This window comes from Macrotis lagotis, chromosome 1 (genome assembly GCF_037893015.1).
Source record: "Macrotis lagotis isolate mMagLag1 chromosome 1, bilby.v1.9.chrom.fasta, whole genome shotgun sequence".
Lineage (NCBI taxonomy): Eukaryota > Metazoa > Chordata > Mammalia > Peramelemorphia > Peramelidae > Macrotis > Macrotis lagotis.
The window spans coordinates 39,456,935-39,474,116 of NC_133658.1; the positions used below are offsets into that span (position 1 = coordinate 39,456,935).

General features: G+C 37.0%; 1 protein-coding gene across 1 annotated transcript; it reads right to left on the minus strand.

Moving 5' to 3' along the window:
- Positions 1-730: 730 nt before the first annotated feature.
- LOC141513142 (interleukin-36 alpha-like) lies at positions 731-16,546 on the minus strand. Its single transcript, XM_074222679.1, has 5 exons — positions 16,455-16,546; positions 15,913-16,000; positions 6,037-6,135; positions 4,576-4,712; positions 731-1,898 (listed from the first exon to the last, which is right to left on the minus strand). Exons 2-5 carry the CDS (start codon positions 15,983-15,985, stop codon positions 1,686-1,688), a joined length of 522 nt encoding a protein of 173 aa, XP_074078780.1. The 5' UTR covers positions 15,986-16,000; positions 16,455-16,546; the 3' UTR covers positions 731-1,685.
- Between the last annotated feature and the right edge of the window lie 636 nt (positions 16,547-17,182).

Below are 17,182 nucleotides of genomic sequence, written 5' to 3' on the forward strand. Positions count from 1 at the left end.
GTGCCCTTTTCTTAAGAGCAAATAATTCCTTTTTGTTCTTTGGTCAGGGTCCTATGATTATTCTGTTTAAGGAGAACAAACAAATGGTTCAGATACCACACAGGCCCCATACTGCCTTAGCAAAGCAGGGACCCTCCTCACAGCTCCAGGGCAGAGGGGACAGGCCAGGAGAGCAGTCAGAGCCTCTCATAAGACCTTAAAGAAATTGAGGTCCTTGGCAGAGGGGTGGGGGGGGAGAGGGTGGGGAATGACCCCAAACCTTTCAAAAGCTTGGGGAAATGCTTACAATGAATTAGACTTTCTCAGATAGTTTAGGAATAGAGATGCTGAAAACCTCAATTACTCATTATCATCACCATTGTCACAATGATTTATTGTGCTATGTATACTAAGTACTGGAGATGTAAATATAAAATGGAAGCAGGCCCAGGACTAAAGAAGCTTACAGTCTAATTAGTGAAAATATATATAGAATATCAAACATGTACAGCTAAGTGCCACATTGGATGATACACCAAGCCTGCAAGCAGGAAAATGAGTCTTCCTGAGTTCAAAACTGACCTCAAAAACTGACCTGCTAGCTATCTGACCTTGGACAAGTCATTTGACCCTGTTTGCCTCAGTTTCTTCATCTATAAAATGAACTGGAGAAGGAAATGGTCAGTATCCTTCCCAGTAAATCCAAACTGGGGTCTTGAAGAATCAGACATGACTAACGACAACACTGTAGTATACTTTTATTTATTTTGTTAAACATTTTCCAATGATATTTTCATCTGTCTTGGTGGCAGTTCACAGTTTGGTAGGCTCTAGACTAAATGACCTCAAAAGTCCCTACCAAATCTAAACCCATAACTCTATAATGTGGAACTATTTTAAAGCATATAGTGAAACTTGGTGAAAAAAGATTACTGGTTGGGGGGATGAAGGAGAAACCCCATTACCCTCAGCAACCTCAAGAAATTCCACTGGGGCAGTTAGGTGGCACAGCGGATACAGCACCAGCCCTGGAGTCAGGAGTACCTGAGTTCAAATCCAGCCTCAGACACTTAATAATTACCTAGCTGTGTGGAGTTGGATCAGCACTTAACCCCATTTGCCTTGCAAAAAAAAAAAAAAACTTAAAAGAAATTCCACTGGCACAGATGTCAAATCTAAGGACAGCAGGAGAAGATGCCAATGATAATGAGATAAATATCCCTAACACCACTTCTACATTTCAAGGGGAATTAAACATGAATCTGGGAGTACCCTGGAGTCTTTATTGTGGGAATGGGCTTCAGGTCCAGGAGAGAACAACCAAAGGAGGATTCAGCTACCTGGAAGGAACAAGGTATTAAAAGAGATAAGAAAAAAGAAAGGTCACCATAGCTCAGGCATCAGTCATGAAAGGAGGAAAGGCAATCCAAGATATAGAAGGTTCAAAGACCTTTAGACCCAGGCAAGAGTCCTGGTTTGATTCTGAACTTATCTATTCACCAACTATGTGATTTCAGACAAATCACATGCCTCACTGACCTTGGTTTTCTCATATGTAAAAGGGAAATAATATCAATCTTACCAAAAGTCAGTGATGCTACTAGGTTGAAGATAAATTAGCATTATGTGAAAGGGCTTTTGGAGATGGAAAAACTGGACAAATAGGGTAGGTCCTCCCTGATCTTAGGCAGATCACCCAGACTAAGCTAATGTGTACTCCTTAAATAGAAGTCTATGTTATTTCCTTCGCCCACATTTTTAGTCATCTTGACAGGTTCTCCAATCTTATTGGAGGTACATATGAACCAGCCAGGACAGGCAGCTGACTCAAGGGTAGAGGTGTTTCCAGTCTTCTTATAGTAAAAGACAAAAGGTTTCTGTGCCTTTTCAGATTTGTACAGGTCCATTATGTCCTTATCCTGAGGGAGAAGAAGAAAAAAGCCTATTAGTGAGAATAATCTGATGATGAGGGAGGTAAGTCAATGAATATGGTTCCTTCTTTCACCTCATTCAGAGAAAGGAGAGGAGACTGTCTGTCCATGAGGACTTTACTCATGGGAGGCCATGGAATAGAGTCCTTCAAAGAATAAAAACTTAAATAACCTATGGTCTACCTCACCAGAGGGAAAACCCAAGTTCATGAGATTCCAGATCCTCATGGATAAATCTCTTTCAAGGAAATGGATCTCAGAATTGAAAAAGAGAGAACAGGGAAGGGTTAATTAGGTACTGATATACAAAATATGTGAGAGCCTCAGCTGTCTGGTCTTCTACTGGAATACTTTAACTACTAAAAGCAGAGTCACTAATAATCCTTCTTTATCTTCCCTTAATAACAATGATGATGATGATGATGTTTGTCCTTTGTTCCTGAAGAATACTATGACTTTAGGAGGTGATGCCATGACAAGCCCATGAATTGGATTTGAGTGAGGTGGGGGAATGTGCTAAGTCACTAACCTCACTTTCCCCTCCAGGGCCATCTGGATCCAGTGACCAGATATGAATCAAGATGACTGGAGAGGCCCTGGATAGGTTACACACCTAGTAAGTGCTAAGTGTTTAAGACTGAATTCCAGCTCCTGTCCCAACTCCAAGGCCAGTGCTCTATCCACTGTACCACCTAGCTGTTCTTAATAACAATATTATTCTTCTAAAGGTAGAGGAAGCAGTGAGGTGATAATCATTCTATTAATTTTCTTCAACAAGGAATAAATGACTGGTTATCAAAATCTAATTAATGGCAAACTTAAGAATTCCCCTAAGTTTAGTTTAGTGGTCCATTTTGAAATTTGAGACAGAGAAGCTGTGCAGATGTACACCTTTGGGGACAATAGGTTGCAAGGGGATTAAAAAATGAAATACTCTAGAATGGCATCATGATAAAACAAAGAGAAATAATAACAGAAACCCAAAGGACAATAAAAATAGAATTTAAGTTTTATATTGAAAGTAAGCTCATTTAGCTCTTCTTTCTTAGCCTCTATGATACAGGTAAAAGAGGTCTTGCAGAAACCCTGCCCCATTTCCATTTTCTTGGCCAGAAATGGAACCTGGGTTCTGAGTCTTTTTGCTTGGACTCTCTGTCTGTTTGATGTTGTCTTCTGATTACTTGAATTTTGATTACTGAATGATATACAGAGCTTTGTGACATACTCATACAAGTCCCTGACAAATAAACATTTAATTGGTCAGAATAGGTTGTAGGCAGTATTGGATAGAATTTCGTTGGTAGAATTTCTTTGAAATCAGATGCTATACTCATGTCTAGTAATCAGATACTCTACCTGCATCTATATGCTTTAGGAGAAAACATAGGGTGATTGATGTAGAATGAAACTTATTTTTGGACATATCCAGTGTAAATTTTCTACATATGCAAGAAATTCAGTCAGAATAATGGTGAGTGAGAGATTTCAAAGAGAAAGCATGCTCAGTATTGGAGTTCTGGGAGCAATATTAAATACCTCCAAAATGGGTTTAGTTAAGAATAGATAACTGATGCCAGATATAGGTGGGGGCATGGAAAAATCAGACCCAGATTTGATAGAAAAGATTTCAGAATCCATTATTGATTGTAGACTTGGGTAAAGCTTGGTCTTTATCAGGACTGTTGGGGAATCTCACACAAACTGTCTAAGGCAGCAGAGGAAGAATGACTCAAGTTTCCTTTAACAGTTATTGTAATCAAAAAGTGGCAAATCCCATCCGTCAAACACAGAATTAAAAAATAGAATAATACTGACTACTGTTTTGCCTAAAAACTTCCTTCTTTGGGCATTGGAAGCACTTAGTGTATGCATTTCCATATTGGAACCTAATCATTATGAATATATCATCAATCTAGAACCATAATATCAAACCAAAACATGAAATAAATTTTACAGTTATCAAAGGAGAAAGGAGAGAAAATGAACAATTGTTAATTGAAAAAATACAAATAAAGAGAAAAGAGAAAAGAAATTCATGGTATTTAAGAAGATATGTTAGAATTTGTCCCAGGAATAACTACTAGGTTTATGAAAGTCCTTCAAAGGTGACAAAGATAAGGTTAACTGAAGGAAGAATAAACCGGATTTTTATTTTTTCTTTTGAGTCAATCAGGATTAAATGCCTTGCTCAGGGTCACACAGCAGTAAGTATCAGTTGTCTGAAACCAGATTTGCATCAGGTCTTCCCAAATCCAAGGACCTGGGCTCTATCACCTGTGCCACCTAGCTGCCCCTAAACTGAACTTCTTTAATGGAGAATAGACTTAACAAGGATGCAACAACTCTCTCTGACTTTGTGAATGATTATCATATACAAGAAAGCAATGAAACATGTATTTAATGCCTGAGGAAAGAGCAGAGGAAAGATTGGAAAACTGCCAAGGGGCAGATGAAAACTGAATATCAAAAGTAACTTCCTAAAGTTCCATTGGTTTAATTTGGAATGAGTTGTTTCCAAAGATAATGAGTTATTATTCATTGGAGGTCCTCAAGAGGAAGGTGTCCAGGGATGTTGAGGAAGATATGTTTTCATAATGCTTCAAATAAGCAATCACCAACATGGCTTCCCAATCCAATGGGAATTCTATGACTCAATCAAACTCACCTCCAGCTTTAATGTGGCAGGTTCTTTATTCTCACAGCACAGACAGAGTTTATGGTCTTTTATTCCTATATAAATACATTTCCCTTTGTTTTTTTCAAGAGAGTCTTCATTTCTGCATGGTATCATTTTGAGTATTACTAAGAAAACAATGAGAGAAGATAAATTGAAACATCAGGCCTAGAAAAATGTAAGAGACCCAGACCCAGGACCTAGAATTAATTTCTAGGAGATGGAGCAGGGCTCTTTCAAGGCCTTTCTACTCAGTCCATAGAGACTGAGGAGGATGACCTTGGTTTCTGGCCTCTCTCTCTCTCTCTCTGGGTAGCTGACTCTGGAAATTCCAGCACCTCAGTCATTAGTAGCCTAATCTCCATGTTCCCTCATTTCCTATTCTCCAAGAAGTAAGGGAACCTGGCTCAGAAATGCTTCCTTCCATAGGTACTCTTCTTAATTCTCATCTCCACAGTTACTCCAGATATCTCCAGGACAGAGGAGAAATTGGTCTATTCAAAACTATCTCTTGCTCCATTTCTATTTCTCTCCATTAAGGATGCTATCTAAACATGTGAGCCTTAGATACACTAAGACTCTTTATCTATACCTGATGGAACAAGAGAGCAGGAAAAGCAATCATCTCCACCACCAAGGTTGCTAAGGAAAACCAGATCTGTACCTGAAAACTAATAGATTCCAATCTACCTGCTCCTGTTGGCTTCACCATGGAGACAGGGAGCATCCAATTATAACCCTAGGCTGGTCCTCCTCTAAGGCAGGAGAACTGAACTTCAATCCCAGTTCAACCACCTTCTTATTTGGTGACCTTATGACTCAATGAGTTTGAGTTCCTCTACAACTCAATTTCCTCCATTGTAAAATGAGATAATAGTTGCCCTGTATCCCCTAAAGGAATTCTGTAAGAATCATGGGAGGAGATGCCAAAGTCTTTCATTGGGATAATGCAAAGAATTCTGGAGTAAAAAGGACAGGGGGATAGGGAGGCTGTGATCAAATGTTATAGTGACCTCACAGCCAACACCAGGGGTGGGGAAGGGAAGAGGTTGCTACTCTCTGCTTTCCTTTCTTCTTCTTCATTCCCTCCCTCTTTCACTCTACCTTTTCACCTTTTTAATACTTTTTTCTCTACTTTTCTGTTACTTGACTAATAGCTACAGGTCATCCAATCTGGGCTTTCTCCAAATTCCCCTACACACACACATACGAATGTTTCTCTCTCTATTTTTCTGATCTCAAAAAAGGTGACTAAAGCAAAGATAAACCCATCATCTACCTGTCTTTCTCTGTCTTTGTTTCTTTTTCTGTAACTCTCTCTCTCTATCAATCTCTCCTAGAATACAGTAACACAATATCTGTCCAAGACATTCCTAGAATTGAAAAGTCTTCTGGAACCTGTCTTGATGAACAATAGCAACTGATAGTAACCTAAGGGGGTGTGTTACTCACCTGGGGTGACTCTGTTCCCTTTGGAAGTTATGAGGTGCTTATTCTGAAGGATCCATACATGTTGATTAATGTCATGAATTTTCTTCTCCTCAGCACGCACTTGAAGTTCAAAATAAAAATAGAAGTAATACAAGTGAAGCTTACTCATGAAGATTAAAGTTTCCTAGAGGTAGTTCAATTGGGCAATGGAACTAGGATTCAAAAATAGCTCTTTTAATTTTCCTTTGCTTATTTTGGTTCTCATCTCCCAAAGAATCACTTTGTTCTGTTCTTTCTAATGTACGTTCTCTGTCCTTCCAGAGAAAATAAAGAAAATAGGAGGTGAACATCTTTGTCTCTTGCAGGTTATCATTCCATCTGTCAGTGAGTGGGTCTCTCTTTTGTTCTATTCCCCTCAATATAACTTTTATTTGTTTTGTTTTTTAATCCTTCCTGCTCTTTTGGCATCACATTGCCCCTGACAGTCCAGGGTTTTCACTGGTTTCTTCCCATGCCTGGAATTCTCCATTCTCAACCCCACTTTCTATTATTCCTGGTTTTCATCAGCATTCAGTTTCAATTTAACCTTCTATTGGAAGCCTTTCTTGAGCTCACTCAGTTGTTGATGCCTTCCCTCCACCCCACTGTCACCTTTTATGAATATATATGTACAAACACATATTTGTGTGTGTATATATATATATGGACATAATACAAGTCCATTGCATGTCTACAATATGTATGTATTGTGTATGTAATATATTGTTTAATATGCTAGATACATATGTGTAAAGGTAGGTGGTTCTATAGATACTTTAACACATAGATAGATGCAAGTCTCTGCACCTGATAAAATGCAAGCTCCTTGATATTAGGAACTGATTCTTTCTTTGTATCCCTGGTAAAGTGAATCCATTTAATGCCAATGTCTTTGGTCCCCACTTTATCCTATCCATAATGTGTTTTTACATGATTGTTTCCAGATCTTCCCTTTTAGACTCCTTGAGGCAGAGTCTCTCTTTTGCCTTTCTCTTGTAATTGGTACATGGTTACATGGTATTATTTCTGTTTTCAGCTTTTTTGTAATTATGATATTGATCGTTTGCTGTTTGCCTCTCATTTTAAAAACTATCTTTGCTCTGAGTAAGAGTGTGAGCTTCACATTCAAAAATGTTAACAGCCAGAATGGCACATATTGAGGAAGGCTTATAATATACAGAGATGTACAAGGAGCAGCCAAAGATGGTCTGAAACCACATAACATGACTGACATACTTACCAATCAGTATACTTAAGGTCTTTTACAATATGTTGAAGTTATAACATTTTGATAACACAAGTTAAGAACTGGATGGTATAGGTTGAAGAGTTGAAGGCCAACTCATGCAATTGTGGGCTATTGTATTAAAACAGAAAAGGGGGGAGTGTTGAGAGTTGCCTGAGACAGTCTGGGGGAAAGGTCAGCTGAGTAAAATCTTGGCTTATGTGACCCTCAGGCAAAAGGCTTTCCATGGAACTCTGCTGAGATAACACAACTGCATCAATGTGTGACCTCACTTGTGTGATAGCCTTATACCCAAACTTCTTGACTCAAGTTATATCCTGCACAAATTTGAGAGATGTCATTGAATTGTTTTATCTTGAATGCTAATGTGGTTTTCTGTTATAAAAAACTGTCTGCTACGATGAATAAACAGTTCTGCTAGTTGTCCTGCTAGCATCCCCACCCAAGTGTGCACATGTTTCATTTCTCTCCCAAGTCATGTCACTCTCCTTGCTGGACAGGGGAACAACATCTGGTGTCCAATGTGGGGTAGGTACTTGGACTTGAAGCCATCTAGAATCTGAGAAAGTCTTTCAGGAGAAGAAAACCTCCTGGTGAGGCCATGATAGTTCCAGGATGAGACAGGTGAGGGGAAGGTTTGAAGAGCAGATCAGTAGTGCAGCTTTTTACTTTCATTTTCCAAGCAAGTATAGCAGGTGCTATGGGGAAATAGCTTTCTACAAAATTAAAAAAGCTAGGGCAGGATATAAATATTTTAAAGAGAAGGGTTTAGAAATTATAAAAAAAACAAAAAACAAATTGTTTATGAATGTTCTCCATTGTTCCCAATAAAAGGAGAATTGAGATTAGAAGGTACTTTGAATCTATATAATTGGAGAATAGTGTGTGAATAGGTAAACGAATATTAATATGATAAAATACTATTGACTTTTTCCTCTTCCCTGCTTCTTCACTGTGACTCTGCCAGAATGCTTTCCCCCTCCTTCTCCTTTTCCACGGCTTATCCTCTTGCCCCTCTGGCTCTTATCTCTCAACCTTGAAGTTAGCTGAAAGAGAATTTTAGACAAAGGACTAGCTAGAGAGAGGTAATTACTTCATCAAGACTTGGGGAGGCAGCTAGGTGGTGTACTGGATAGAGCACCAGCTCTGGAGTCAGGAGTACCTGAGTTCAAATCTGGCCTCAGACACTTAATAATTGCCTAGTTGTGTGGCCTTGGGTAAGCCACTTAACCCCATTACCTTGTAAAAAAAAACTTTAAAAAAAGACTTGGATAAACAAGTGTTAAAAGGGGAAATTTATTTGGAATTATAAAAATCAGGAAAGAGACTGTATATTACCAAATGTGTTAAATAAAGAAATCATAAGAAGAAATATTATTTTAATTTGAGAAAAGTTTTGGAGAAGTAAATTCCAGAAAAACAAGAGAATTAGGTAAAATTCTAAAAGTAAATAATTTGATTATATAGAAATGCCAGAAATAAGGGAAACTAAATAGTTAATCTTTTTACCAGAATGATATGGTAACATTATAGCTTCAGGAGTTTATCAATGTAGATTCTGATAATGTTAGTTATTATAGAAAATTATGGGTCAAGTGAAGATTTAAAAAGCATAAGATCCCCCCCCCAAGAAAAGGACTTTCCCCTTAAAAAGAAGTCATTTGGTTTACTCTAGTTGAAGAAGGAGATAGGGGATATTCCAATTAGGCTGAGGGATTTGGGGGTGACTGTTTGCCTTCTCAAAAGTTATACCAGTTAAAATCAAGAAGTGTTAAATATAAATACCTTTGTATTGTGATAAATGGAATATACTCTGGATTTTGTCTAGTGTGAGAGCAGGGGTGGGGTTTCCTCAGAGTTCAGGGGCCTCTCTGGTTCAAAGTGCTCTGATGCTGTTTATATGTTTTATATGTGTTTGTTTTAAAATACAGGCTGAGGAAAGCTCTTAGCTATCTCTGCATGGTCGGACCTGCTGTCATGTCTCTGTGTTCTGATGGGCCAATCCTCTTTCCATTCTCTTTTGTCAAAACTAGATCTTTTTCATTTTCCAAAAACTCATGATTCTGTGCCACAGGAGATCTTCCTGAAAATCATTATTTTGTGGGGAGAAAGGGTTCTATTATTTTCTCTTATTTTCTGTTGTTTCTTTTTCTGGTCTCATTGACTGACAGGATTTTACTTACTGGTTTGGCAAATTATACTTATAAGGGACCTAGAAGAAATTGAAATTGTCCCTAAAGTTAATTTTCTTTACTGTTCTTAATAAAAGAATTAATGAAAAAGAATATGAGAACAGTGTATTAAGGGGAAATGTAGGTAGTTCAGTCTGAGTAATGGGGCTCTGAGAGAAGTGAGAAGAGACAAAAGGGTTACAAGGAAATAGGAAAAGCTACATAGGGACAATTGGGGTTTTTTGAACCATTTGTGAAGTATGGAAGTTGGTTTAAGCATATAGAAAGTAAGTATGAGCAGATTTGACTTTGTATAAATAAAAGATGGCTTTTGGGAACTTTGAAAAGTGATTTGCAAATCAATGTAAGACGAGAAGAAAATATAGAGAGCTATAAGTCTATACAGAGATAGGTGTTTAAATGAGGTTGGAGGGGTGGCTAAGTGGCACAGTGGATAAAGCACCAGCCCTGGAGTCAGGAGTACCTGAGTTCAAATCCAGCCTCAGACACTTAATAATTACCTAGCTGTGTGGCCTTGGGCAAGCCACTTAACCCCATTTGCCTTGCAAAAATAAACTAAACTAAATGAAGTTGGAGTAATCTGAAAATTGGATTAAACCGTCACTTTTGCAATATCTGGTAGTGAATTCATTGGAAAAGTAATAAACCCCATAAAGTGGAAAGTTTGATATGAGAGCAATTGCTAGATAAATGTTAGCTGTTTCTTCAAATTGGGTAATTCTAAAATGTGCTAATCCTCTGTAAAAAGTTATCTTAAAATACATGTAACTGAATTAAGGGGTTTATAAAAAGTAACATTGATTTTTTTTTTTGGTTATAATGTTCTATGGCTCCTCTAGAGTCATAGGAGGAAAAATAGCTAATGGGAATGCTAAATAGATAGGGACAGAATGGACTTGATAGAGGCTAGGAGTTGGTCAAAACCATTGTTGGCACAGACTTCTGAGTTATATGCTCTTAATCAGGCTTTAAAAAGGCAAAAAAAAGGAGGAGATATTGACACAGATTCAATATATGCTTGGGGTGTAGTTTATGTACTTGGAAAAAATTGGGGGCGGGGAACAAGGAATGATACACAGTAAAGGTAAATAATTAGCACATACTATCTTGATATCTCAAAATATGGGGAATCTCCAATTCCCAAAACATCATTTTGTCAGTGAGGATAGAAAACTCTTATAGAGTATTGAGAAGTTAGAATAGCACTGGTACAGATAATAAGAATTTTAAAACTTTTATATTTTGAAAAGGAAAATAATTTAAGGTAATTTTGAATATGAATTTTGGAATTAATAAGATTATTATGAGAACTATAAAGAAAATCTTGTAATCAAAAATTTTTAGAAACATCTGATCTTAAATTTTTTATTGCAAAGTTTTAGGAAGTAAAGGGAATATACTTGAAATCAAAATGTGTTATGTATAATTAGCAAACTTTGTATAAGAATAGATTTAAACAATTTTTTGGAAAATTTAAAATTGTGCTACAATTACAAACTATGAATTAATTGAAGTGTCATCCATCACATTTGCAAAGATGTGTTATAAGAAAATTAAAGAATACCTTGCCAACATATACCTTGTCTATGTCTCTCCAGGTCTTTTTGGCCCAGAGAGTTTGTGAAAAGCTTTGTTTTTCCACCTCATGTTTATGAAAGGGAATATTTATATATAAGATCAAGAAGCTTAAGTAATATCTGTTATTTAAGAAGAAGAAGAAAATGTTTATATAAATGTAACACTGACATGGGTAAAAAGTTTACTTTGGGGGTTTTAAAATTTTTCATATTTATAAGATTAAGTTTGTGGAGAACTTATTTTCTTTTTTTGAAAATAGAAGTGTATTAGGAATAAGAGGAAAATAAGCTTATGAAACCAGATATGAAAGAAATATAAAATATATTCAGTTCTAAGGTTAACTTTAAGAGAACTTGTTTTGTTTTTGCTTTAAGAGAATGAGATGCCAGCTTGGAAATCTTATGTTTCACATAAGTTAAGAGTTAGATGTTCAATTTTATAGAAGCAAAGAAGAAGAATGCATAAGAAATGGGGAAGTATATCTTAACTGCAGTTATTTCCAATAATATTGAGTATATATGAGGGGCTTTGAAATAATATTGGGAAATTGAAAAAATTATGTAACCCATAGTTAGGTAACTTACTAATGAGCATGATGTTGAAAAGTTATGTGATTTAGTTTTGTCAATATAAGATATTTTACTATAATGCTATCTAAGCCTAGAATTAATGATTGATTGCTTTATAGAGGTAATGAGGGAAAATATTAGTAGTGATGACCCTCTGGGTTCCCTGAAATTTTTAAACAATGTCATGGACCTTATTCTAGAGCTGTAGGTCCAAGCATAAATACAGTAATAGAAAAAAATTGCATACTCCTTTTACATCAACACAAAAGAATGAATTATATGCCATGTTAATGTTATTAAAAGAACAGCCACAACTCCTTAACATTTTTTACAGATAATAAGTATAATTGCCATGTGGTCAGACACAGATACAGTCTTTATTAATCATAGCACTGATATAGACTTATATCAACTATTTGAAATATTACTAGAAGTTGTAAGAAATAGAACATATGAATTTCCATCCTGGATTTCCTGGGCCTATATATGAAGATAATCACAGGGCCAATCAATTAATCCTTCCACTCCTTATAAGCTTAGTAGAAGAGCAAGCTAGGCAGTGTCACAAAAAAATTTCAACAGAATCCTTCTTTACTAAGAAAAGAATTTAAAATCACCAGAGAGCAAGCTAGCAATATAGTAAAATCCTGTCTACAATGCATTCCATATTTACCTACCCCTCCAAATTATTCTAAGAATCCTAGAGTCCAGGCTCCTAATGAGTTGTGGGCAGAAGGAGGTGACTCATTATGCACCTTTTGGAAAAATGAAATTTATTCATGTTACTGTAGATACATTTAGTTCATATATGATGGCAACAGCACAAAATTCAGAGACTATTCAAGGTGTGATTGATCATTTATTCCATTGTTTTGCAGGGATACCAATTATTTACAAAAAGAGATGATAACCCTTCCATGGCATTTAAACAATTCTGTCTGTATTACAATATAAAACATATTGCAGGTGTTCCTTATAATCCCAAGGGTTAAGTTATAGTCAAGAGGAAGAATAGGTAGCTAAAGATGTTCCTATATAAACAAAAAAGGGGGATTGTGGGGGAGCAGGTACTGTGGCAACACCAAAGTAAAGCTTTGTATTCATTAAATTATTTGACTTTGGATGATAAGAATAATACACTGGTTGAAAAACACTTGGTTACAAAAATACCATAGATAACATAATAAATAACCCTAAAGAGCACTCATAGAGTAATGTGGAAGGATACAAATGATGGACATTGGAAAGGACTTGATTAATTACAAACCTGGGGTCAAAGGTATGCTTCTATTTTGTCCACAGATGAAGAAACTGTCTGGATACCAAAAAGGAACATTAGACCATGCAGACCAGATGAATCAAGTAATATAGAAAATGAATAACTAACTCTTAAGAAACTGAGAAAGAAAAGATAAGAGGAGAAAGAAGGGCGGATCATGCAAAAGGAGAGCATGACATGGATGCTTACATTAATCATGAACAGTTTGGGAACTGCAAAAGGAACTGAATATTGGACTTCTATTCAAAACCCTCCATGGGTAACTACTGTACAAATGGGGAGAAAAGTATGACTGAAGTTGTTTTGACAAGGTGAAGCTGCAAATTATTTGGGATATAACAAATTTACTATTGGAAATATCAAAGAAAAGATACTGAGAAGTTAGGTATAATTTTTCTGGCTTAAATAGTATGATACCTATATATTTTTGTAAAAAGTGTACTGTTGAACCATGTATTAAATTAAGCAATACTAATCATCCAAATATTTATAGCATGGGAACATTTAGGACCTTATAAATGTTAGGAGTCCCATTTGGAGAAAGTACTGAAGATAGAAAAATCTTTCCTAAAGAACCTCCTTGTTTAAATTTACATGTATGGGACTTGAATGTTTTCCCCCTGTGCTGCCTATCACACCCTATATAGAGGAATTTATGATAATTCCATTTTGTTACAAGTGTGGAATTTTCATGATAGAGTCATTTTATGGGGTATTCCAGGCTATATTAAATCAATTTATACCCAGAAATAGGGTAAGCTGATTCAGAGATATGGAAGGTTATAGCAGCAATAGATAAGATTGATACAGTGGAATATGATGTGGGGAAAAATATTTTGTGCAGAAAAGAAATTGTCTGTGACTGAATGCTCAGGACCAAATCTCACTGTCATGATAGGATCTTCCAAATATGTCTATATTCCTAGAGAAAAGGAGAGGGATAATATTAACTGTTACAATTGCATTATTTGAGCATGTGTAGATAAAGAAGTGATGAATAAGGAAAAGACAGAAGGAAAATATACTCAAGAATTGTCAGAAAATCTTTATCATTTGATTAATGCATTACAAAACTCTGTAATGAACACTTTATGTTAAGGGAAGAAAATATAGATTTGAGCAAGAAATTGTATGATTGGTTGCCTTCTCCACCTGTAATTGCTACATGGTTACATGATATTTCTGTTTTCAGCTTTGTTGTAATTATAATTTTGATCATTTGTTCTTTGCCTAGGCTTATGTGACCCTCAGACGAAAGGTTTTACACGGAACTCTGCTGTGATAACACAACTGCGTCAACGTCTGACCTCACTTGTGGGATAGCATTGTACTGGAACTTCTTGATCCAGGTTACATCCTGCACAAGTTTGAGAAATGTCATTGAATTGTTTTATCTTGTATGCTAATGTTGTGGTTTTCTGCTATTAAAAAAAAAAACTGTGATACTGTGAACCATCTATTCTGCTAGCTGTCCGGCTAGCAACCCCACCTGAGTGTACACACGTTTCATTTCTTTCCTGAGTCACGTCACTCTCTCTGCTGGACAAGGAAACATGACATTTTTTGAATCCTCAAGGGTTACCATGGTTCCTGAAACACAGTAGCTACTTAATAAGCACTATTTACTGACCTATATAAGGTATTGTTTGACTGATTGATTATCCTGCCTGTTCCTATAGGGACTGCTAGAGAGGAGAAAGTCAGGGAGTTGGGAAAAGTCCAGACAAAGCAGAGCTAAATAGCTTCCATTTGATGCCAGTTTCTTGATATGTGCTTAGTCTATGGGAAAGGCTCTTGTAAGAGAGGTCCATGCCACCATGTTTTATTCTAACCTTGTATCATATATTAGGGTTGCAATGTGGCCACAGATAATTTCTTTTCTACATAAAATATTTTGCCCATAAAGATGAGAATGCAAAATATTGAGAAGTTGAGAAGTTGATTGCCAAGACACACATGACTAGCAATGTCACAAAACCAAGGGAAAGTAGAGGAGCAAACCCTATGTTGTCCTGGGATCCTCATAATATAAAAGACTAGAAGCAGGCCTCCATTAAACTGAAGCATTTAACTGAAGCACAAACTGTAGCACTTGGAATGAAATCAAGAATCTTATAGTCCATCCAAGTGTGGAGAGAGGTTCTAGTCTAGTGTATACTATGCATACTAATAAGATCATGGATTCATCAAATTAATGAGTGCCCATTATTCAATACCTAGCACAAGAGTCTGCATTTTAGAAATATATATTGCCCATTCAAAGAATATGAACATATAACTTTGGAAAGAAGAATCACAAAGTATTTACATGTAAGATTATTCCAGATCACTAATTTAAAAAACAAAAAATTGGAACAAATCTAAGCTTTCATTTCACACCTAGGAAATCAAGCAAAATGACTAAAAATAATAAACTTTTTAAATCCTTGCTTATTCTGATTCATCGACTTACCTTTATTAGATGCATAGTTGCAACTATTTTACATTGCCTTCTTTTTAGCAAATATGTTCACGTTATTCATGTGTTTAAAGAGTTTGTCAACATAGGCATGAGGAAGCTAGGGATAATGGAATGTTTTAGTTCAGCATCTGTGATTTTATCCATCTAGGTAGTTCCCTGAAGTGGAAACTTACTCCACAGACAGAAAACATGCTACTCATTATTGCTTTTGACCCTAAACTTCTATGTGACTTCCCCCAGAATCATATAACATGTGGGAACTTGGATCTTTCTTACCTGAAGGCAAGCTCTCTATCTACCACATAGATAGTGACTTAGTGCCTCCCAACATTGGAAAGGAAGGAAGAAAGAAAGAGAAAGGGAAGAAGGAAGGAAGGGAGTAGACACGGGAATGTGGAAACAAACACTAAATCTAGCCAAACATTTATTTAGGAATCCAGTGTGCAGACTTTTAAACTCTTCATCCCAAGAAGAACATAGGTTATCTTCTAACTAGCAGAAGATGCTATGCCATCCCAAGGATGATCACTTACCTGCACTTCCTTTTGCAGGAAAGGCCATGTCAGAGTCTTCTGAGATCTGTGTGGTTAGTGACATGGAGATCATTCCTCTGAACTGGACCTGGAAAGAAGTCCAAGTTAGCAAATTCCTAACTTTATCCAAAACTTTATCCTTCCACAGTTGATCAATATTAAATGGATAGGATTCAGGGCAGGCCCATATTACCTACATATCCCCAGAACTAATAGCAACAGCACACCAGGCTTCCAGAACATGCCCATTTCCAAAAAAACTGTACAAAGTTTCCATTCTCCACCACCACAACTACCAATCTCACCAAAGCTTTTTCTGGGTATATCTAATACCAGGAGTTCCCACAAAGAACCAAGTGTAAATGCCCATACCCTATAGACAAGCAAGGCATCTGCTACCCCATGGGCTCAATTGGATCTCACACCAAAGAAACACCATCTTTCCAACACAGTTCAGCTGGGCTCCATCCCTCTTCCCAGCACTCAAGAGACAGCAGAAAAAGAAGCATATAATCTCAGGTTGGTGCAAAGAGCAAGGGTACCTGAGTTTCTCATTGACTGATTCCTATGTCCGTGAGTACCTGGACTGTGACTCCCTCAGCTCTTAAAGGCTCTCTAGGCCCTTCTGGGGCCCCTGACTTTTTATCCAGATGAATTAATTGGGTGGTGTTAGCTTCCCACTCTGATCTCTAGAGGAGGATTCTTTCCCGGTAGCAGAAAAAACTGGGGCATCTCCTGTGTGCAGACTGGTCTATCAACATGATTCATTTCATTCATATGAATCTTGGGAAATTACCAGGTGCCTGTATCTGTGAGGAATCTTTTTTCCTAATTCCCTTGGGGTGAGTAGACCCTTGGGATGAGTAGATGGACCAAGTTCTCTGGGATATACTTGAAGTGGGGACCAGGGCTAGGGTGGTACTCTCTCACACGCTTACCCTCCAATTGCACCAACACATCCTATCTTTCCACCCTAGATGTAGGTTTCTAAATCCTCAGAGGTCAATCTACATCTCAAAATCCACCAGGTTTCCATACTTCCATGTGGGCCCATTTAGGCATTTAAGGATCCCCATCACCTATTTTGACTTTTTTTTCCCATGTGATTTCACACTATTCCCTTTCCTTCAAACACCCTGATCAAACCAGGCTTCTAGCTGTCCCCTGAACATGCCCTGTGCTTTCATTACTCAGAATCTTTGTTTAAGTTTGTTCTTGTCATTGTCATTCTCAATGCCATCTCCTATCCCATGACCTCCAACTTTTAGCA